This window comes from Leptinotarsa decemlineata, unplaced genomic scaffold (genome assembly GCF_025532065.1).
Source record: "Leptinotarsa decemlineata unplaced genomic scaffold, Ldec_3_MD MMD2_tig00078422_RagTag_RagTag, whole genome shotgun sequence".
Classification (NCBI taxonomy): Eukaryota; Metazoa; Arthropoda; class Insecta; order Coleoptera; family Chrysomelidae; genus Leptinotarsa; species Leptinotarsa decemlineata.
In genome coordinates, this window is record NW_027412747.1 from 17684177 (window position 1) to 17707587 (window position 23411).

Genomic DNA, 23411 nt, shown 5'->3' on the forward strand with positions numbered 1-23411 from the left:
CTTACCATAATTTGATTTTAATGTTTGTATGGCAACACTGGATAGATGTCATCCGCAAATCTTTAACAATTCTGCGAAAACGAATAGCGTCGGTACACGACATCAAAGGTTTTAGGACCAAAAAGTATTTTTTTTTGCGTTCACTCAATTTGTTTTACAAAGAAAAGTTCAGCATGAGTTGATAAAATTAATATGTTGTAATTTTAGGCATATATTTAGCATTATTTTGCGACAATATTGATGTCATAATGTTTACGCGAAATAGCTGTATTTTGAGGTTACAACTTAAATGAAATAAATATAGTTTTAAAAAAACTAAAAAACACGCTTCTAGAGAACATCGAAGTAAAAAGTTAAAAATAATTTTTTAAATAAGCTTAAAACAATAACGAACGAAAAAATACTAGTATTATTGTGAAAAAAGGGACGTGCGCTTGATATATCAAAATATAGCACAAAGCGCCCACGCTTTTTTCATAATAATACTAGTATTTGTCGTTTGTTATTGTCTTAAGCTTATTTAAAAAATTTTTTTTAACTTTTTAGTTCGATGTTCTTCAAAAGCGTGTTTTTTAGTTTCTTCAAACTATATTTATTTTTCATTTTTTAGTCCGATTTATTGTCAAAAATACTTTTTTTTTTCAAGTTCTAGTCACTAGTATTATAAATCTTCAACAGACGGCCCACGAAGACGGCGTAAAATTTCTCTCAAACAACATAATAAAGTTTGAGCATTGGTTTGAGGTCTTAGAAAGTCTCCAACAGAGGGCGGACAGACGTAAAATTTGTTTCGAAGTAAAGAGAACATTTGCAGTAATAATTTCAAAAAACAATTCAGTTTTGATGTTTTGATTTGAAATTTCATCCAAAATATTAATGGACTAAAAATAATTTTTCAGTGAATGATTTTATTTTTCAAATCAATCTTTTGATTTGATATGTATGTCGAGCACCTCAATTCTAATTTTTTGATTTTTTGAAATATTTAAGTAACTGAATTTTTTAGGTGTACAATTTACGATAAAGTTTTCATTGTTGAAATCCATATTCTGGTTTGCTTTCAAATAATCGAATTAGATTTCAAAATGTATCTTCCGTTTCGTTCAAAACTTTTTTCTGTACTGAATCACGGGTGATTAAAAATATTTAAATATTTCATCTGTAGTACAAAATTTCGCTAACACTAATAATTCTTAAAATGTGATTTGAAAGGGTTATATTTTTAGGAGTGATTAATTTTTGGGAAAGAAAGTTTTTGGCTTTCTGCTACTCCATCTGATACAAAAAAATGGATGAGAGAATCTTCCAAAGAAAGGAAGGAAGTAATCAATTTGAAAATAAGTAACTCTATACATGGATGTGTAGATCATGCAAAGAAGTAACTTTCAGACACAAACTGAAAGAAAGTCCTCCTGAAACAGCTACTTTCATATAAACATTGAATTACACGAAAAAAAAATCTTTCGAAACAAATACTTCTATATGAACACTGAATTATACAGAAGATACTTTTCTCTATTCAGTTTGTATATCGATATACAAACTTCTTCTTCTTTAACTTCTTTGAAATAATCAATATAGGAATCCTTCCTACTTATATGAACATTTGTCTTATAGAACAGATGTCCACAACCTGAATTTTCGTAAAAAGACAGTGTTAAACATTCCTGTACATGAAAATGAAATATTCAAACGATATTTTTCCTATATCTCCTCTACAATAAATCATCTCCATGAATGGAAAAACAATTGTTTTAACATGTCAAAAACTGTTTTTAAAAGTATGTTTAAACCGCATCTGTTCAGCATTTATAATAACTATATATAATATATTTTACCGTCTTTTTTATTTTTATCTTGTTTCTTGTCTTCTCTTCAAGACCTAATAGAATACATTTAAAGAAATGAACTTTGAACGTTGAAACCAGTCTCGTATATACCTACACAGTAGGTTAAACGGACTGACCCCTATCAGAAAACAACTACTCCCCTGGCTAATACCACGAAGGGCGTTGGTTTATATTCTGTGCAGGAATCTTCACAGAAAATTTCCTGCATATGCAATTGGCAATACAACTGAAAGAGTCGACCTTCAATTTTGGAACGGGCACACTTGCAGACCGGTTCCGGACTCATTAGCCACTCATCAGTGCAAGATAGTGGCCATCATCGACCTAAAGTCAATGATATTCCATAATTGAAAATCGAAATTCTTTCAGAGTATTTCATTCCTCTTCCTAAGTTGGAGCGAACAACAAAATGTCACTCCATCTAGTGGACGAGGTACTAACCAACTGCATATCCAAAATTTGCCCGATTTCCCTGAATAAGGAAGAAACACTTTCTTATTAGTCAGTGGGCTATGCTTGAAGACTGGCAGTAAACAAATCTGAAGAAATGAACTTCAAACGTTCAAGCCAGATATAATCCAACACACTTTGTGGTATTAGCCAGGGGAGTTGTTGTTTTTTGATAGGCGTCAGTCCATTCAACCTACTGTGTAGGTATATTCGAGACTGGCTTGAACGTTTAAAGTCCATTTCTTTAGATTTGTTTACTGCCAGTTTTCAAGCATAGCCCACTGACTAATAAGAAAACCTAATAGAATATTTTATTTTCATACATTTCCAACATTGGTGGAAGAGCAGATGCGATTACAAATTCGCGATCTGAACCAAAAGCCATTTGCACATCAAATAAAAAGTGTTTTTATATTTCTCTTTCTTGTATTTTTTTTTGTTGTTATCTTGTTATTTTGATGGGCAATAAATTTATTATTATTATAGGTTTTTCCAAAAGTGTTGTCCATTTCAATGTCATGAATTTTTGTAGCTTTATATCTCAATAAATATTCATTCTGCAGTGTCTACTACTACCGATAGAGAATTTTATCCTCTATATATTGATGCAATGGAATTTTATCAAAATTTTTATTTTTGCCTCTATTTAGCTCATTACTATATGATCTTGTTGAGCGATATTTTGCAGTTCTTTCTCTATGAATTCAAATTGAACCAAAGCGCCGCCGAAACAGCCAGAAAAATCAACCAGGCACATCTACCAATGACGCAATATCGGCACTAACTGAAAATCTCTATTCAAACGTCAGTTTGAGGAGTGCCAGAAGATGACAGTACTACCAACTGTCGAAAGCGCTCGCAGATAATTAATAGAAGATATCTGTATGTTCCTTGATTTGACCAGGGCTTTTGACAGTGTAAACCACTCTCAGTTGTTAGAAGTCTTGGAAAATGTGAGAGGTCGTGGAAGGTGACTAGATCTAATGGGGAGTTATTCATCTCATCGCGTGCAGGCAGTGAAAGTGATTCAATATGGATTACCTCAAGGATCAGTGTTGGGACCGTTGCTGTTCTCGGTTCACATGAATAGCTGTTTAACAATAAATTCGTCTGAAAAAATCTACAGTTTCGCTGATGATACTCTGCAAATTCGTGGGAGAAAGTGAAAAAAAAAATGTGAAAATGACATAACGTCTATACTAAAGTGGTTCAACCATATGCAACTCACCGTCAGCTTTGAAAAAACATTCTTCATGACATTTGCATCTTATGCGTCGTCATTGCCGTTATATCGAACATTGACAATTGACAATTAGGGTGTTATGATCGTATATATACCTAGGTGTAATGATTGACAAACATTTGAGATGGGATGAACATGTCAACAGTATAACCTTGAGGTATATGCTATCCAAATTCAAGCAAATAAGAAGTTTTCTAGATCCAGAACAGTTGAGAGCAGTGTATTATGCTTTAGTTTTAGTTGAATCACGAATTCCATATGCTATTCTCAGTTGGGGTTTTATTTTATCGTCACACTTGAGAAAAGTAGATATATTCCATAAGAAAATATTGAAAATAATGTTCTTCAAAACTTTTACTCACTCTACTGTAGAATTATTCCGTGATGCGAATATATTAAGTATTAGAAAATTGTATGTATATTGTATCATCGTTAATCTTTACCAATATAGACAAACAGTACCAAAAACTGATCATAATTGTGACACAAGAACAAAATTTAATGAATATATCAAAATAAAAAAACCAAAAAATCACTGGGCCAGAGATGTTTCGCACATATATCACTCGAAATTTTCAATTTTCTACCAGAGATGTACAAAATATACATTTACTGAATAAATTCTTACCGTCTCCTCAAAAAAAGTTTCAAAACCTTTTTATTGAACACAGATTTTGAAGTTACGAATACCCTTTTTTGATGCAATACAACAACATTGTTGATTACCTGGTATATTAGTTGCAACAAATGTATTGCCATATTGTGTATGTGTATATGTGTGTGTCTGCCTGTGTATGTATACATGCATACATGCATTAGGTACGTTCAGGGAATTCCATTATTGGTATACATATATGTTAAAATTGTTATCTTTTTTATCTTTTTTATTCTCTCCTTTTCTGTTTTGTTTTGTATACGACTCAGTTTCTGGAAAAAAAGATGTCAACTCCTACAACCAACTTGGTTAATATGATGTTTCTGTTTGTGTTTTTTTTTAATTGTACTGTAGCTACCCGTTTCTTAAAGAACATATTATTATTATTTTGCGATGATATCGTTAATGAACGCACTATTCGACGTTGGTTTGCAATATTTCGTTTCAGAGATTTCAGCCTCGAAGTAGTCGAGCTACAGTAATCTAGGACGAGGGTTTGTGGACCTTTATGAAAATGAAAACTGACCCATCACAAACGGAGTGTGGGATGGCGGAAGAACCGGACTTCAGCTCATTGCGGTTTTTGGCGGTTTGAAACCTAATAACAAAAATTGTCAGGATTCGAGATCTGTTCTTTTTTTTGCGCAACCAAAACATCCGTTTTTCGTTCGAATCGTTACGTGTGATGAAAAATGGATCCTTTACGACAACAGGAGAAGTTGAGGGCAGTTGTTGGACATCGATGAGCCACCTAGGCTACCCAGCCACCGCAAAGGTGGAAACCCATCGATAAAAAACCATGGTTACTGTATGGTGGTTAATATAAATTTCTGCAACCGGGCCAAATTATCACTTCAAAGTCCTATTGCGAGGGAATCGACGAAAAGTATCGAAAATTGAGTCGGCAGCATCCGGCACTGGCCAACAGAAGATATACGATTCTGGTCCAAGGTAAAGCCCAAATCACCATTCAAAAATTAAACGAAATGAGTATCGAAATTTTGACCTCACCCACCATACTCTCCAGACCTCTCGCCAACCTACTATCAGGATCAAGCAAAAACGGCCTTCGTGGACTTCATCGAATCATGAACATACAATTTTAAGTTCAAAGTAGACTTATCAAAACGGTCAATACTTTTGAAACAACCTAATACTTTATGAAACAATGCTTAACTCACCTTCTTGCATTTCCAGACATTTTCAGGCCGATTCAAACCAATTGCCTCGGTTAATGACCAGCTCACCACATGTTTTATATATTTCCAGATCAGCTGTTAGTGGAATAGCTAAATAATTGAGATTTACGCGACCACTCTGATTGAGATTATTTAACGCTACGTGTGCGTGACAATCAGTTCACATCTGATGACTGAAACAGCCTGTATTAAACTGAATAAAATATCTGAAGACGACACAGCCTGAAAAACTGCTTCCATACTTGGAAGTGATTGGGCAGATAATTTGGAGGCGGAAAGGAGATTTATAAAACAGATCTCCTGAATGACATTATTTATTGTTGAAAATTACATCGTTACCTTTAAAACAGTTTTAAAGTTCGGTTCAATTGAAAAAATATGACTTTTCCAATACATACATGGTCTAAAGTAGTACAGAAATAAGACATCCTGTCTCGAACTTGGGTCTCTATCACCCATATATTTTCAACTGAGAGTTACTAAGAAAAAGTTTTATCAGTAAATTATTTGAAAAATAATGTAATGACTTGAAAAAATTCACTGGACCATAATCTTCCTAATTTTGCTATTTGAAATTAATGCCATTAAGTGACTTGCGTAGAAGTCTTGCCTTCGATACATTTCTAAGTAAAGTAAAAAACTCATTTCTTCCAAACACTTAATGAACAAAAATAGGATTCCAAACATGTCGTCGATGTTTGGAATGTGGTCGATGAAATGTTTAATGAATTTTTTATCAAAAATTTACGTGATAGTTGTAATTCATTGTTTGTACCAATGAAATTCGTTCCGTTGTCGGAAAAAATATCCACGACGTGGAACAAAACGTCTGAGCATTTGAATGAAAGCTTCTGACGACATGGCAGAAACTAAATTAATACGTATAGCACGGGTTAAAAAGCACACAAATACACAAATCCAGGAATTTGATGTTTTTGCACCTCTGCTTTTTTATTTTCAACCAAAACAGGCCTTGCGTAATCCACGCCTACCTTACTAAAAGGAGGAGCAGGATCCAATCTAGAACTTGGTAAATTACCCATTATGGGTTAGATTGGTTGGTTACTGATTCTGCAACATTCAACACAAGATCGAATAATTTCTTCATTACACGTTTTATATCAGCTTCATCTGTATATATGTATGTATATTTGTAACTCTCAAGCTCGGGATCTTTATTTGACATAATTATCGATATTATTGCTTGAACTATTCGCCGGCAGATTGAACTGTACGTCACCTCCTTGATAAATCGACATCATTGCTTGGTCTATTCGCGGGCAGATGGCGCTGTATACGCGCGCCTGCTGCCACATTTGTAACCCTCCTTTGCGCGCCTGATACTTTGAACTTGGTAGCTGACTTTCAGGCTCCCTATCCGGAATCGGAAAATGTTAATGTTCATTTTTCTAAACAATAAAAAATTAAAAATAAATATAGTTTAAAAAACTGAAAAACACGCTATTAAAGTACATCGAACTAAAAAGTTGAAACGATTTTTTTAAATAAGCTCAAAACAATAAAGAACGAAAAATTCAAGTATTATTGTGAAAAAAGCGTGGGCAATTTGTGCCACATTTTTAGTATATCAAGCGCCAGTCGCTTTTTTCACAATAATACTAATATTTTTCGTTCGTTATTGTTTCAAGCCTATTCAAAAAAATATTTTTAACTTTCAGTTCGATGTTCTTCAAAAGCGTGTTTTTAGTTTTTCAAACTATATTCATTTAGATAAATTTTTTCCAGAAATAGGACAAAATTTTTTGTGAATATATAATGTAAAAGACGTTTATCTTCAAATTCGATAATTAACTTTGTTAAATCGTGTTGAGGAGACAGTAGAATTGGGTACTTTTTGTCATAGGAAAAGTTAGAATTGGTTAACCGTTCACCAACTCTAAGTAGTCCATCTTTATCTAAGAAGGGATTTAGACTTGCTATCCTTGCTTGTGCAACAAGTGCAGAAATTAACCTACTCCACACTATGTATGGAAATTGTGAACAAGTATGGAATATGTTATCTGTATGAGTATCATACTTATAGCCTTTGGGAGTACGACTAAATTGAAACTATATTTAATAACTTGATATCTTAATTACAACTGTACAAATTGATATTGACAGTACCATCGTTAGCAATAATAATTTTTTTCATTCATTCAGAACAAAACTTCCAGAGAAGATTATGCTGGTGTTGAGAAGTTGATAAAAATTATTAACAACTTTTGATAATGAGAAAATATGACTGAACACTATATCTAGCAGATACGTATGAGAAAAGAAATATTTTCGAATATTATTTTGAAAAAGTCATCTCACTCAACTACCTACACTATAGATTTTGGTAAATATCTGCCGGAAAACAACTTCTTACCCGGCTAATAGCACGCTGGATATTGAATTATTTCCAACAGATAGTTATGCAAAATACTCCACTGAGGTTCGTCACGCAAATCTTTTTCGTTCATCCAGCAGCAGGACCATGCTGAAATTATTCGAATAGAGTACCCATAGACCAGATTCGAGGTTTTATTTCTCATCAGTGTAGGAAAGATCCTACTCAAACAGCGAAGTGCCTGGGACATTTCATTGCTGTGCCGCTGTTTCCGATTTCAAAGGTGGGAATATAAGGAAAAATGCATGATGACGCTCCTAGGGTTAAATACTCTAGAGATAAAATAGCTCCCGAATCGGATCTTTGGGTGGGGGCCGATTCAAGGCCATCATCCTGCAGAAGTTACTCGAAACCCATTATAGCATGGTAACTGCAGTTGCTGAGAGCCCCACTAGCAACTTTAAAATAGATTTCTGCAATATCAGAAGACTCAACTGGAATATAAATTCAGTGCACCAACATCTGCAATCAAATAGTACTCACATTCTTGCACTCACAGAAACCAAAGTCAGTGCTTCAACAAACCCCGTCAATTTTCTATATCCCGGCTGATTTCCACTCCCAATTCAGACGTAACTTTGGAATATCTCTTTTTATCCAAAGCGATCTCTCCTGTCAACGAGAGGAAATGCTGGAACCCCAAAACTTTGATGTTATGTGGTTTTAAATAATATTACAGGAGATCACCAAATGCATATGATGCGTTTATCGACTACCTAGCGATACACAATACAGGAAACTATACTCTCACTTGCAAATACCATTGACTTTCTAGAAATCAATCATCCCAGTACCGAAATTTCCATATTCGGTGACTTCAATGTCCACAATATCGAATTGCTCAAATTTTCAGATATCAACGACGAACAAGGTCGCGAAGCTGAGGCTTTTGCAATGAGCAGCGGACCTACTCAGATTATAAATTAGTCAACCAGGATTCCTGACCGTGATGGAGAATATGCTAGCCTTCTGGATCTATACCTAACAACCAATCAAGAAATTACACAGTTGCCGTAAAGTCCCCATTGGGATCTTCTGGTCACAAACTCATTTCAGTGTTGAGTGAATTACCGAAAAATGTTGGGTAACAACCTGAGCCGTGCAAAGTTTAGCATTACAGATCAGCTGAATGTAACTATCTTCAAGACCATTTTCGAAATTTCCCCTGGCTAGATGTTTGTTTCAGTTCCGAAGATCCATCAACTTCTGCTTTTGAAGTCACGGAAGTTATTCTATCATCTATGGTTGCATATATTCGTTTTTCAACGAAACAAACTTGTAACTGCAACCCTTGGTTCAACAAAAATTGCGAGCAAGCTGTCGCTTCCAAAAATCTCGCCTATCCTAATGCCCAACACCGAATTATGTATATTAATGCGAGCAACAGTTGCAAACTAAGGATAAATTAAAGCAAAAAACTTCACAATCGAAGAATTAGGGATAAACTTCTTGCCAATCCCAACGGGTCTAGATCCTTCGGGTCGGTGGTTGAAGCTGTTAATCAGAATTTCACAACTAACACAATCAGATAGTTCAATTACAATAATATCAATAGAAAAAGCAAATCTACCAGCTGAACAATTTGTTCGTATACACAGTCGATTTTCTGGGAAAGACACTACCCACTATTTTCACAATGCCGAAAATTACTTCTCGACAGCGTGTAGTCACGCAAATTTTGATATCTTTCAAGAAAAAGGTTTTTCCTGTAAATCACTATATCCTCAACTATTTGAAAAGCTTCAACATCTTGAGCGATCGTCAATATGGCTTTCGGAAACAAATATTAACAGGCGATTTTCTGCAAGTGGCCGTCGATGGATATTTCTAAAAAACTTTTACCATCAACGCTGGTGTTCCTCAGGGATCCATATTTTCTCTAACCCTCTTTTTATTGTATATCAACGACGTATTGGAAAAACCAAGTATCCAATATATTGCTTTTCTGATGACAGCACACATGTCTCGTCCTTACATTTGGATTAAAAGGGACACTAGTATATCTGTATGGGTATTGCACTATTTACAGATGGTTTACAGAGTAAAGAGGAGAATCGAGTCGAGTCCGAGTCAGAGTGAAAAATCAGTCAAAGAGAGTTCAGAGAGTCAGAACTAGATTATATTCTAGTTTCAGTTAGATAACCATGTAGCTATAAATAGTAAAAGATTAACCAATTGAATAGAGATGCAACTGGAGATTCCTAAAAAGTGCGGAAAGTATAAAGTTGCTGTGTTCCGAAAGTTCGATAGTCTACGGCGAGATGCGTAAGTTTTTGAAAACAAACTGTAATTTCAGTAATATATTTGTAATGTAATACAACTGATACTCATGTGTAATGTCTCATGCCTCAGGTACTGAACGAATTTGTGTCCTCTTAGATTGTCCATCAATGTAAACGCATAATATAGCTATATATATTGAACTGTAAAAAAAATGTTTTCTATTCCTAACCAAGAGACAAGTCCCACCAATATTTAAGATCTGTGCGACTTGCTGTATAAAGTTTAACTTTTGTTGAACTTATAAAATGACCGCTCGAAATAACATCTATCCAACCATACATACAGCGGGATCGTCACAATGAGGTTCACCAAATTGTAATGAGATATATGATTCTAGAGAGAATATGAGCATTATAAATTGTATATGAGTATTTACAAAATCATTATTCTAATCACTCTCACCAGTACAGTCGGTTCAAATCTGTTTGAAATATGTTTTTTCGTTAATCAGCTGTCGCCCCATACGAACGACAACTCTCAGAAGTTGAGAAACTTGTGCGAGCTGAGGACTAACGAAGTCTTAACTTTAAACGTGTGATTACTAACACACAATTTCATTTATGTGTCTTTCAAAACTTGAATCTTCATCAATTGTAATTATTGGAGCCAAATATTTATGCTTTTCAACTTAGCTGATCAATTAATATTCAGTTTTATATTGTTCATACTTTTTAGCCTCCAAGTTGATTGTTGAATCAAGGTTTTTTAAATGTTCCTCAATTTTTTCTGTGTCGTACATTATCTTGAATTTGCAAATTGAAATCGCAAACAAATCTTGGAAGCACAGCTCTATCCGATATTTCACTTTGGATCCCTTGTTCATGAATTGATGGATGTAGCTGTTACTACGTGGTAGGAGATCATCATAAAAAATGAAAAGTGAAACTTTCTATTTTTTTTTATCACTTTTATTCGTAACTAATGTAATAACTAATGTTACTGCAGAGTTTCGTCCTATAAGGACATTCTCGAACAATTAAAATAAACTGCAGTTCTGCAGTAACAACATTAGTTACGAATAAAAGTGTAAAAAAACATAGAAAGTTTTACTTTTCATTTCTCACCTTGTTAATGAATTTTTCTGTGTACACAAAAACCAAATTGAATCGTACTATTTATTCATCGAGACTAACATTTATGAACAATGTTCATCAGAATCTGGATCATGATGGGAAGTTTCAACTCTTCTCAATACATTCTCAAGGTGCTGAAAAAAACATACTAGTGAATGATGTACAATCAGGCATGTTTTATATAAATGTCCTCTTTTTGAACAACAAACTTTGAGAATCACTCAAGTGGTCTATCTTACCTCTAGGAGAGTAGAGAAAGAATTTCTGTTTATGCTGATGCAGGCTGATATAACGTCATACAATAATTCAAGTTGGGCGACGGCCATGTTTTTTGATGTAACCATAGAAGCATGTTTCCACAAGTTGTATATTTTCTCCATATAGATATCTGCAAATAATACTTTGTGAATACCAGGATGAATACTTGCCGGATTAAGGAACGAGCGCAATAATTCCTCAGCCTTCGTATTCACCAGATTTGACACCCTGCGACTTTTTTCTTTTCCTAAGATTGAAGAGCCCAACGAAGGAACGGTGATTTGTGATGATTGAGAAGTTAAAAATCGAATCGTTTGAGAGAGCTCAAGGACATACGAAAAAGTGAAAAACTCTCTTTGAAGATTGGAAAAAAAGCTGGCACATGTGTATTTTATCTATGGGGGACTACTTTGGAGAGGACAAAGTAGGTATCAATAGATAAATTAGTATTTTTTGAGAAAAATTAAAATTCACCCCACCTATTATTTGAAAATATTTTTTGTTTGGTGAAAAAAAGTTTGAGGAATGAATTGTAGCTTGAAAAAAATCTATTCTCTCAGGTCTTATACAGGTTGTAACTGAATAAGTGTAAAACATTTAAGGAGGTGATTCCTCATCAAAAAAAAGATAGGATCTTCCATATAAAGAAACTTCATTGGATACAGCCCCTTAAAGGGAGTACATAAAATTTGTATAACAATTTTTTTCACAAGAACTGAAAAAGTTACAATATTGAAATTAACCTGACGTTTTGTGCTACCAAAAAGACACTTAGACAAGAATTTATTTGGTTTACCCCATGGTTGAAAGGGGTGGAAAACGCAACCCCTAAAATTTATTTCCAATGTAACTTTTTATCTTATTATTTGTTTAACATTCAAAAATTTATTTCCGATAGCCTGTTTTATTTCAAACAAAAAATGTCTCTTGGGTTTTTGCCCATACATGCTCAATAGGATTGAGATCCAGATAAATATTGTGGCAAAATTTGCTCACTACCCTTGCAGTGTAGAAACGTATACTATACAGCCTAACTAAGATTAGTGATTTTCATTTCATCTGGACCTATGTTTATTGACACAGTTTGAACGCTTTCACTTGAAAATTGATTTTTCTACCAACTTCAGTGAATGAAAAATGTTGTAAAACTACTGGACTTACAACGTAAAATACTCTCTCAGTACTTTTGAGTAGACATTCAAGAATAATGGACAACAAAATTAAACTTTCATGATCAAAGCATCATGTCAGCTCACCTTCAAACTTTTGACGATAAGACGAAGCAGTAGTAACTCTCCTTGGTTCGATTTTGATCAACTTGTCGCACAAAACGTTTTCCAAAATATTGGTGCTGGAGCTTGATGAGTCTCTGTTAACAATGATATTTCGATGATTCAGCAGGTCAGACAGTACCCTAGTGAAGTACTGCTTATTCTTCGACGAAGCCACAGACGTCATACTGTCGCCGGGAGTGAGATTTCCTTCATCTCCCTTTTCACCTGTGACAGGAATGTGAAATTCAAGATTTTTTATTAATAAAGTAATACAAATAATGAAATTATGAAACAACAAAGATCAATTGGAGCTCCGGGCCGACTTGATTGATTTCAGTAGCGTCATGAACAACTTTTGTAAAATGCTATTCATGCAGCAAGTATTTCCTAAATTATCTAAATCAATTTACTTCCCAAGATTTTCAGGATAACTGCCTACTGATTCGTACGGAAGAACATGTTCTACAGAATCTGCATCAGAACCATTTCTCGAGCTGCAATCGATCCTTCAAAGTGATGAAGGGTTTCGTAGTAATAGGGGAGCCCAAGCGGGGATTTCGGGATTTACTAAAGCGCGGCAGATTGATATACAGGGGGATACCTTGTACCCGGTTAAGTACCTCCACCAAATATGAGCCGCCTGTGAGGGATAAAGGATCAGATTAGTAAAAAAAATTGATCATCAGAAATTCTCGAGCGCATCAGATTAAGGTAAGGTGAGTTAATTACCTGCTAAAAAGTGTATATTCCAGTAATCTGACAATTTGAGAGTGACGTAAAGAAAGGGGAGGGCAGCAAAGTTGTAAAAAAATAACGTCAATTCGACATTCTCGAGCGTAGTTGATTATTTTTTTATTTTGAAGGAAATAATTCAAGGATAACGAAAAATATATAATCTGACGATTTCCGCAAGCCGAAATAACAAAAATTCGTCGATAAAGTTTAATGCGTGCAGTTGTGTGATACCTATCTTTCCCTCTCCGAGTTTTTATTCCTCTATTCTTCATTCACTTCTATTACTCTATCTATTACTCTCTCACTTCTTCCCCACTCTGAATTCTGTTTCCATGACGCCATTACAGCTGAGCACAGAGACTCGTTCTTGATGAAGATGAAGATGATGATTAATTAATCAATTAATTGATGGTTGTAGCTGTTACTACGTGGTAGGAAATCATAATAAAGAAGAGAGAAATTAAACTTTCTATGTTTTTACCACTTTTATTTGTAACTAACGTTACTGCAGTTTCGTCCTATACTATACTATACTATACTATACTATACTATACTATACTATACTATACTATACTATACTATACTATACTATACTATACTATACTATACTATACTATACTATACTATACTATACTATACTATACTATACTATACTATACTATACTATACTATACTATACTATACTATACTATTGTAGGAGTTTGAAAATGTCCTTATAGGACGAAACTGTAGTAACATTAGTCACAAATGAAAGTGGTAAAAAACATAGAAAGTTTCATTTCTCTCTTCTTCATTAATTAATATACTGATTATGGAAAATTAAATTTTTTTGACCACTTAAAAAACATACACTCATTTATTTGCATGCTATTTCCTGAGCTTTTCAATTGATTAAGTTCAATGAATTGAAAGAAATGAAAAAAAAATATTGTTTTTGTCAGATTAGGAGAATTCCTCTAGATAATCGTCAGATTATGAGACAGCACGTCTAAAACATTGAGATGAACCATATATATCTCAATCTGACACATTATAATAATGACCGCGAGCTCGGGTCAGATCGAAATCGTCAGATTATTGAATGAGTGCTTTTTTTTGTTGCACTTAACACCCCCTTAGAAAATCTGACGCGCTCGATTGATTTTTTTTTATTTTCACTGTTAACTCGTACGTACAACCACCCACATCATGCAAACGATCAGATTAACATACCAACATTATTAAAAAAAACGTAGGACATTGATGCTATCAATATTTGATGCGCAGCATGCAACAGTATTTTTTTACATATTTAAACATCTGTAGCCGCTTCCCCCACCGATGAAAAGGTATATATTATATAACATTTTTTTCTTCTTATCATCTAAACTTTGCAATCTGATATGTCTCAATGACGCTCGTGGGCTCCCCTGCTATAGAGGGATCGATTCGGCTCTTGCTCCATGAAGCTCTTAGGCCTCTTATGCACGTGCAGTTCTGGGGTTTGCAGTTAAACGGCACAACGTTCGGCGTTTCACTGTGGTGCGGTCGCTACCTTTTTATGCAAGTTGCAACGGTTTAGACGGCTGGTAGATCTATTAGTACAGTATTGTCAGACAAGAGAAATAGAATGGATCCGTGCGTGTTATATTAGTTTTTAATATATCGCAAAACGCAAAGAAGGCAAAGACGGTGGGCTGTCCCTCCACTGATAGAACATGATCTATCGATGGGGCCTTCCGAAACTTGTACATACGGATAGGAGAGGATCGATAAAAATTATTCAACTATTTTAGAATGTTTATTCAATATTTCGATGAGCTTGCTATTAAAATAAGAGAAACTATCAGACGTCAACTATTCACAGATTCTTTTTGATATTCCTATCTTTATAATCTTCGGACGATAGATACATCCCAAATAGCCGTCCGACATCTGATATCCTCAATGAACTGGTCTGCCCCATTCGAACTTATTTTGAAAACTAGTCACTTGGACTCAGGGGATGGCAACAGAGCGAATGGCGCCAACAAAAACGTTGAACGTCTGCATAAAAACCTCCATCTGGGTACATGAATTTCTGCGGTCCAAATCTATATTTTCGACGGCATGATTAGACGGACAGCCGCACGTTTGCCACATCCAACCGCAAATTTCTTGACCGCAACTGCATAAAAGGAGGGACTTGCTTCTATATAGATAATTTTTGAGCGTTTTATGCCGTTGGACTGCAAACCGCACAACTGCACGTGCATAAAAGAGGTCGTACACTGGAAGGGACCAAAACCACGAGGACTGCAGCTCATATTTGGGGGTCAAGAATGATCTATGTAAAATATAATCATCTGTGCTTGATATAAAAAATATGAATGAGAAGAGAAATGCATGATATTTTTGTTTATCACTTTATCTAAATGAACCATTGTACAGTGCGGACGTATATTGTCTGCCATGTTCATCTCTATGGATGAGTTATGAAATTAACTGTGGTGATATACGAGGTCCCTCGAAAAATAAGGTGAATGTTCAAATTTAGTCGGTTCTGTACATTCGATTAACGATTTAGTTTTTATAAGTTGGTACAATCGTCACGAACATGTTCAGAGTTTTAGCTTTTTGAAAATGTTCGGTTTATTGGCGAGACGCATGAAAGTTCGTGTTCGGCGATTTTCTGTTATTGAAAAAAGTGTATTGAAGAAATACTATCAAGTTTCGTGAAAAAAAATGGAATTGAGTGCTCAAAAACACTTGAAATATTGTCAGTGGCATACGTTGATTGTACCGTGAGACAGACATGTTTACAAGTGGTACAAACTATTCACAGGAGGTCGAGGAGATGTGAATAACGACGCTCGTCCTGGGCGCCCCAGCACGTCAACAATTGAAGAAAATGTTGAGGAAGTGGGGAAGATTGTTATGGAGAATCGTCCAATCACTAGTAGAGAAGTTGCTGAGAATATCGGCATATCGGTTGGCTCATGTCATGGAACTTTTTCTGAAAATTGGGGCATGGAGCTGGTGGCAGCGAAGTTTGCTCCAAAATTGCTGAATGTTGACCAAAAAACCGTCGCATGAGCATCGCTCAGGAATTGTTCAAAGACGCCAACGGCGATCCAGATTTGCTTGGGAGGGTAATAACTGGTGACGAATTATGGGTGTATGATTATGACATCGAAACCAGAGTTCAACCGTTCCAATGGAAGAGCCCAGGAGAGCCAAGACCTACATAAGCTCGCCAAGTTCGATCAAATGTGAAGGTTTTGCTCACTGTTTTGGAGAAATAAATACCGAATCGCTGAAGGAGCTTACGGAGATTATGAAAAGTGCAAATCAGAACTGCTCCAAAGATTGGAAAACATGCTGGCGCAGGTGTATTTTATCCGAGGGGGACTATTTTGAAGGGGACAAAATATAAATTGATGAATAAATGAATATGTTTTGAGAAAAATGAAAATTAACCTTATTTTGATAACACACTTTATATTAGCTTCACCTGTATGTATGTATGTATGTTTATTTGTATGTATGTTTGTTTGTTCGTAACTTTCAAGCTCGAAATCTGTATTGACAGAATTATCGGCATTATTGCTTGATCTATTCGCGGGCAGATGGTGCTGCACATAACCTCAATATTTCTTGATCTATTCGCGGGCAGATGGCGCTGTACGTATCCTCCTTGATAGGCTATTCAAAAGAAAATCAAAATGAATAAATATAGTTTAGAAAACTGAAAAGCACGCTTTTGAAGAACATCGAACTAAAAAGTTAAAAATAAATATAGTCAAAAAAAATTAAAAACACACTTTTGAAGAAAATTGATTTAAAAAGTTAAAAATATTGAAAAATGCTTGAAAAATACTAGTATTATTGTGAACAAAGCACGGGCGCTTTGTGCTATATTTTTTGTATATCTAGCGCCCAAGATTTTTCCACAACAATATTATTATTTTTTGATCGTTATTGTTTCAAGCTAATATAATTTTTTTTAACATTTCAGTTCGATGTTCTTCAAAAGCTTGTTTTTAGGTTTTTTTTAAACTATATTTATTTAAAAAAAAAGATTTGGAAAACCTGAATACACTTATTTGAATGAATGAATCGAAGAGGTTTTTGTATGGAAGTGTATAATTTTTAAAATTCTTGCAAAGCGCTTTCGACCTTCGTCATCATCAGTGCTCACTTGTCAGGCAACAGGAAGTATAAAATTAAGTAATATTTGACTTATATAAAACAAAATAGGCTTATAGTCAAGAAAATACATTTTTGGGTGGATATGGCCGCAATCCAAAAATGTATTTTCTTGGCTATAAGCCTATTTTGTTTTATATAAGTCAAATATTACAAATGTGCAATGTACTTAATTTGATACTTCCTGTTGCCTGACAAGTGAGCACTGATGATGACGAAAGTCGAAAGCGCTTTGCAAGAATTTTGAAAATTATACACTTTAATACAAAAACCTCTTCGATTCATTATATTTATTTGAACAGACTTTGTAACTGCGGGGTTCTTTCAGATCCTGAAATGATTGAAAATACAATTTATTTACGCTTCATCTGCCTGTGCAAATCATAGAGGCTGCTGATGCTGTTCGATTTGTATGTTCCGAACTTGCTTTCGCAGAGCTTGATTTTCTTCACGAGGTCGTGATTGGACTGTTCCCGTTTCCTCTTGGCTTGATCGAGCGCCTCTATCGATTTTGATATATCTCCCAGTCCCATGTTGTCCAAGGTCTTCACTTTTTCTTTCCTCTTTCTCTTGCGGGTAATTGCCTTGCAAGGTTCTGGGGGTTCATCTGTGAAATTATATCTTTAGATTGGGCGTGTGTGATTCACAAAAATATACACTTTATAATTTTATTTTCTGCTTTCCTGCTCTCCTGCCATATCGTGTACAAGCTCAATGATTTTTCATCGAAAAACAGAGGGGCAAGAAAGTTTTCACGCTCTTCTTCGTTAGGATCTTCTATCCTGATGAGTATGGTGCTGTTGTTATAGAAGAAATTGTGTAACTGCAAAATATAGTATAAATTGTATCATTAGTGTTAGTGGTGTCGATAGGAATTGAAACTGAATCTAACGACTAACTGAGTAATCTTTATTGCAAAAGGGAGTTTTCAATATTTTTTGGCTGTGAGCAAAGATGTATTAAAAATATCGTAGAATAATGAATAATTCATGTGCTCTTATTGTTCTCTTCGGAACATTTAAGCAAATTATTTATAATAACGATGGACGATTTATTTCGTTCGTTATTATTTATTTTAAAAATGAAATGTCTGATATGTTACGCCTATGTTCCAAGGATATAATTTGGAGGTCTCGTATAATTTGCAAAATCTCATCGTTTTCAATAATTCAAATACCTTGTTTCAGAGGAACGAGTTTTAAAAATCGATTTTGAACATGCTCCAGGTTCAAGTGAAAACACCTCACCCCTCGCCTCTCATGTAGATCTACGACTTTGTAGGTACGTGTGGCAGATATAGGTCAGTCATTTTGGGGGGTTTGCCTAGAAAAGTGGACATACCCAGCTGTAAATTCGTATAAACTTTGTTTTTTAGCATCATAAGAGTGTTCTCAAAATTCACATATGATTCGACAGCCGCAGCCGACAGCCGCAACTTCAAAAATTGGGGGTCAAAAGTAAAAAAAAAACGACTTTTTGCAAGTTTTTTACTAATATCTCGTTTCCAATGAGTTTTATGCTAATAGTAGTCATTATCAATATTGTAGTAAATTAAATTCTACACAACTTTTGTCACAAATATTTTTTCATACATTGAATCGTTTTTGAGATAGAGGGCAGCGCGAGCGCAGATTAAATATTATTTGAAATCAAGTGGTTGTCCTGCTCGAAATCAGCTCATTTAGAGTTTATAAATTATTACTTGATAAATAATCATTAATAATTTTCATTTTTTATCAACAAAATCATTATATTTGAATATTTTTTCATTAATTATTTATTTTCAATTGAGTATCAATTTATTCAATAACACTTACCTGCCTGTGGAGTTATAAATTTGTAGAGGAGAAAATAGATGTTGCATTATAATTCAAATCAAATCTATAGTCATTATTCTTCAATAAATAAAAATAAATAAAAAAGAAATAAAAATTTTAAATATTTTTATTCAAAAATCTCATTTGATACATTTGTGAATGTCAAAATTAAAAAAATAGATAAAATAATTGGAAGAATTGTAAATTATTTGCTGCAAAAATCCTCACTTGTTTACTTTGTGGCAAATGTTCAAGAAGTACCGAAAACTTATGTGAATTTCTGGAACTTCATGTAGCTTTTCCTAATACCACTAATAATCAGTCCGTGCAAAGCTTATTGTTAAATCATCTGAAAATGGAATTTTCAACAGGTGATGATCGACTGTATTGTCAAACATGCGCCAAACTAACTGACTGTTATAAGGAAACAAGTATAGCTGAGGCTCCAGTCGATCTAATAATAACACTGATGATTTTTAAACAAGACTCAACCTCTAACGGAAGCAAGAAACTCTTTGGAAGGTTCGAAATAGATGAACATTTCAACCCAGCAGACCACTATTATAATATTGACGCAGTCATTGTTCACTGTGGTTCTGGCGTTGAATCTGTTCATTATTACGCCTTGGTCAAAGAAGACACGGACTGGTTTCAGTTTGACGATAGTCGTGTCACGAAGTGTTCTGGCGATGCATTGAATTTATTGGAGCCTCTGGGGACACCCTACATTTTGTTTTATAAGAGAGAGGACATTGTTAGATCAAGATCTTCAGATGATGTGGTGCTGCAGGTTTTTCCGGGTTTTCCTGCAGCTGAAAAAGCAAATGCGCCACTGGAATCAATGAAGTCGCCCCGGAGCACCAATTAATTTTTATTGTTGTTTTATTTTATTTTTATCGTTGTTTCAATAAAATTTACTTCAGTTAATCATCAAATTGAAAGAATAATGAGTTTTAATTTCAATTTTCTTCTTCATCGTCGTCGTCTTCTCGCAGCTGTAAACATTCAAGGGCGTTATCATCTTCATTGTCATCTTCAACGAAATTCATTTTCAATTCTTCCATGATTTCTGGATCAAAGGACCTATCTTTGTTAACATCAGTCTCATAAGGCACAGCATTGAGACAAGCTTGCCCATTACACTGGCTACAAGCTAAAGAGCATTGCAATCACGCTTTCCTGCATCCACATCTTGAACCACAACCACTTTTGCAGTTACAGAATATCGTATTGAGTAACTCATCTTGAGCAGGTGGTAAAATAGTCATGATAGGCTCTAGCAATCCGTTACGCATTGTTCAACCCCATTCCTGGGGTTGCAAATCATGTCCTAACCAAGTTTGAACTTGGTAATAAACACGATTGAAATGTTGATGAGCTGCTCCACTTGTTGGTGGGATATTTGTAACTGCACAAGTTTATTGAGCTTTGTAAGCTTGACATATTATGCATAACGAAGATGATCGATAGTATCTACAGACTTTGGAGCATTATGAATAGCTAATAAAGTTTGCAATCCACTATCGAATAATCTTTGAACCGGACAGTTCTCTTCTTCAAATGCTGCGGCAAGTTCATCCAAATCAGATAGTTTCTCGAATGTTCTTAAAAACGTTTTTTTTCTTTTTTAAAGAGCGCAGAAGTCGTATCACAGCCGCTTAAAGCGTGAAGGAACAAAATGTGTTTTTTAGAACTTGAATATTTGTCGTAACTCATAGAGGAGTATATTTCGGTTTTCACGTTTGCTTTGCCAACTTTTTCAAAGAAAATTTCTTGTTCAAGAGAAGAGGCTGCCAGGTATAAATTTCAAAGTTATAAAAGAATTTCAGAGTTTAGAAATTTTAAACAAAGATTTACTAAATTATTTTCTACTTAGAATGCAATTACCGTAAAAGAGAATACAATTAAAATGTAATCAAACTATATCTCTTGATGACTTTTTAAAATACAGGAATAAATTGCATTATTGAATTCATATATCGGTTCATTAATGAAAAAAAATATTTAAATATAGTGTATTTGGGAAAGAATGTTTTTGGCTTTCTAGTACTCCATCTTGATACATTTGTATTTTCTATAATGTTATCTAATTTGGTACTGAAGAGCCTTAGGGCAAGTGTCTTACTGCGAAAAATCGATGTATACCAGTGAGGATGACAGTGTTCCATGTAAGTGCAATTTGTTACCATTCATTTAAAGTAGAACTCATGTGAATGATATCTGATTTTATTCCACAACGAATGTTTGAAAAACAAACTGAGTAGAGAAAAGTATCTTCTGTATAATTCAGTGTTCATATAGAAGTATTTGTTTCGAAAGAATTTTTTTCTTTCGTGTAATTCAATGTTTATATGTTTTCAAATTGATTACTTCCTTCATTTTTTTTGTATCAAGATGGAGTGGTAGAAAGCCAAAAACTTTCTTTCCCAAAAATTAATCACTCCCAAAAATATAACCCCTTCAATTCATATAATGTATTTGTTGATAAAAAATGAAAATTATTCATAATTATTTATTGAGTAATAATTTATAAACCTTTAATGAGCTGATTTCGATCGGGACAACCATTTGATTTTAAATAATATTTAATCTGCGCTCGCGCTGCCCTCTATCTCAAAAACCATCCAACGTATGAAAAAATGTTTGGAACAAAAGTTGTAGAGAATTTAATTCTCTACAATATTGATTTTGAAGTTGCGGCCGTCGAATCATATGTGAATTTTGAGAATACTTTTATGATGCCACAATACAAAGTTTATACAAATTTACAGTTGGATATGACAACTTTCCGAAATACAGGCCTAAATCGACCTAAAATGACTGGACAAATACCCAACGGAAAAACAACAACTAACCCACCTTTTGCCGTGCAAATAGTTGAAGTAAAACCATCAGGCACCTGTGCAACGTCTTCGATTTGGAAGATTCGTCGCAAATCGTTTCCCACTATGAAAAGCATAAATCAATTTGGTTTGGGCGAAACGATGCTATTGAAAAATTTTGAAAATAAGTTTGCTATCTCATGACCCTTCTTTGTTACATGATTATATAACTACATTTAATTGCAAATCTGAATGATTTTTGTCAATTTAGGGTATGGTCCGATTGCTAACCGGTACTAACGGTAAGTTTTGGCAGCGGTTACCTGAAGTAAGTATGAATGAGCGGAACATATGAGATAGTACTAAGAATCTTACGTTAAAAGGCAAGACCTCGATGATCCTCAGCTCGATTATTTTAGGGTTTTCATAAGGGGACGACAGCTGGTAAATGGAAAAACAGATTCCAAATATATTTTTAGTCGAGTTTAAAAACATAGTAAGAAGGTTTATTCAATTCGTTATTTCTGTATTTCTCTCCGCATAGTAATGGAAAGAATGAATAAGAGAGATGCTGGATTTTTTGTTTCAAGAAGTAATTCTATCCTCAGATGAATTCTCGAATGAGAAGAGTGATATGGTTGATGGCAAACCGATGATTTCGATGATATTTTGTACTAAAGTGGAGTTTTGAGAAAATTTCAGGATATGAAGGTCCAGATTTACTCTCAAAAATGAGAAATAATACTATATAATATCAAAAGATCATTTCTTCCTCTTTTTGAATATTTTTGTAGATTCAAAAAATGTCGAATAGTTTTTGAGATATTTGCAAACAACCAGACCTATTTTCTTTTCAGTTTATTGTTCATAACTTCTCCAATTTTTGCAAGCGTACTTGATTTTTTTCAGAAATCATCTACACGTTTTTCCGAATCGAATGACACCTTGATCAGAGGGGTACTACCACTTTTTTCATCATATTAAATGAATAGAAAACACCTCGTTGATCTAGGCAATAACAGAACATCTGATCTACAGCCGATTGAGCTCGGAGTTCCTCAAGGGCCTGTGCTGGGGCCTCTTCTATTCATAATTTATATCAACGATCTCTTCTATGAATTATTACCTTACACATGTGTCATTTATGCAGATGACACATCGATCCTGTGCTCTGACAACAAATGTCAGAA

General features: G+C 34.4%; 2 protein-coding genes across 4 annotated transcripts in view; both read right to left on the bottom strand.

Moving 5' to 3' along the window:
• Window positions 1-5587, bottom strand: part of LOC111505023 (uncharacterized) — a 209147-nt gene extending 203560 nt beyond the window's left edge. The window contains exon 1 of the mRNA XM_074186446.1: window positions 5380-5587. Coding sequence (XP_074042547.1) covers window positions 5380-5399 — 20 coding nt within the window. The 5' untranslated portion in view covers window positions 5400-5587. The remainder of the gene's footprint in view (window positions 1-5379) is intronic.
• A 5589-nt stretch (window positions 5588-11176) lies between these two features.
• Window positions 11177-23411, bottom strand: part of LOC111514900 (ATPase family AAA domain-containing protein 2) — a 37547-nt gene continuing 25312 nt past the window's right edge. For all 3 annotated transcript variants that reach the window (XM_074186068.1, XM_074186066.1, XM_074186067.1), the window contains 5 exons: window positions 18240-18405; window positions 17944-18189; window positions 12663-12905; window positions 11388-11536; window positions 11177-11282 (listed from right to left, as the gene is read on the bottom strand). In XM_074186068.1, the coding sequence (XP_074042169.1) occupies window positions 11211-11282; window positions 11388-11536; window positions 12663-12905; window positions 17944-18189; window positions 18240-18405 (876 nt within the window). In that variant the 3' untranslated portion in view covers window positions 11177-11210. The remainder of the gene's footprint in view (window positions 11283-11387; window positions 11537-12662; window positions 12906-17943; window positions 18190-18239; window positions 18406-23411) is intronic.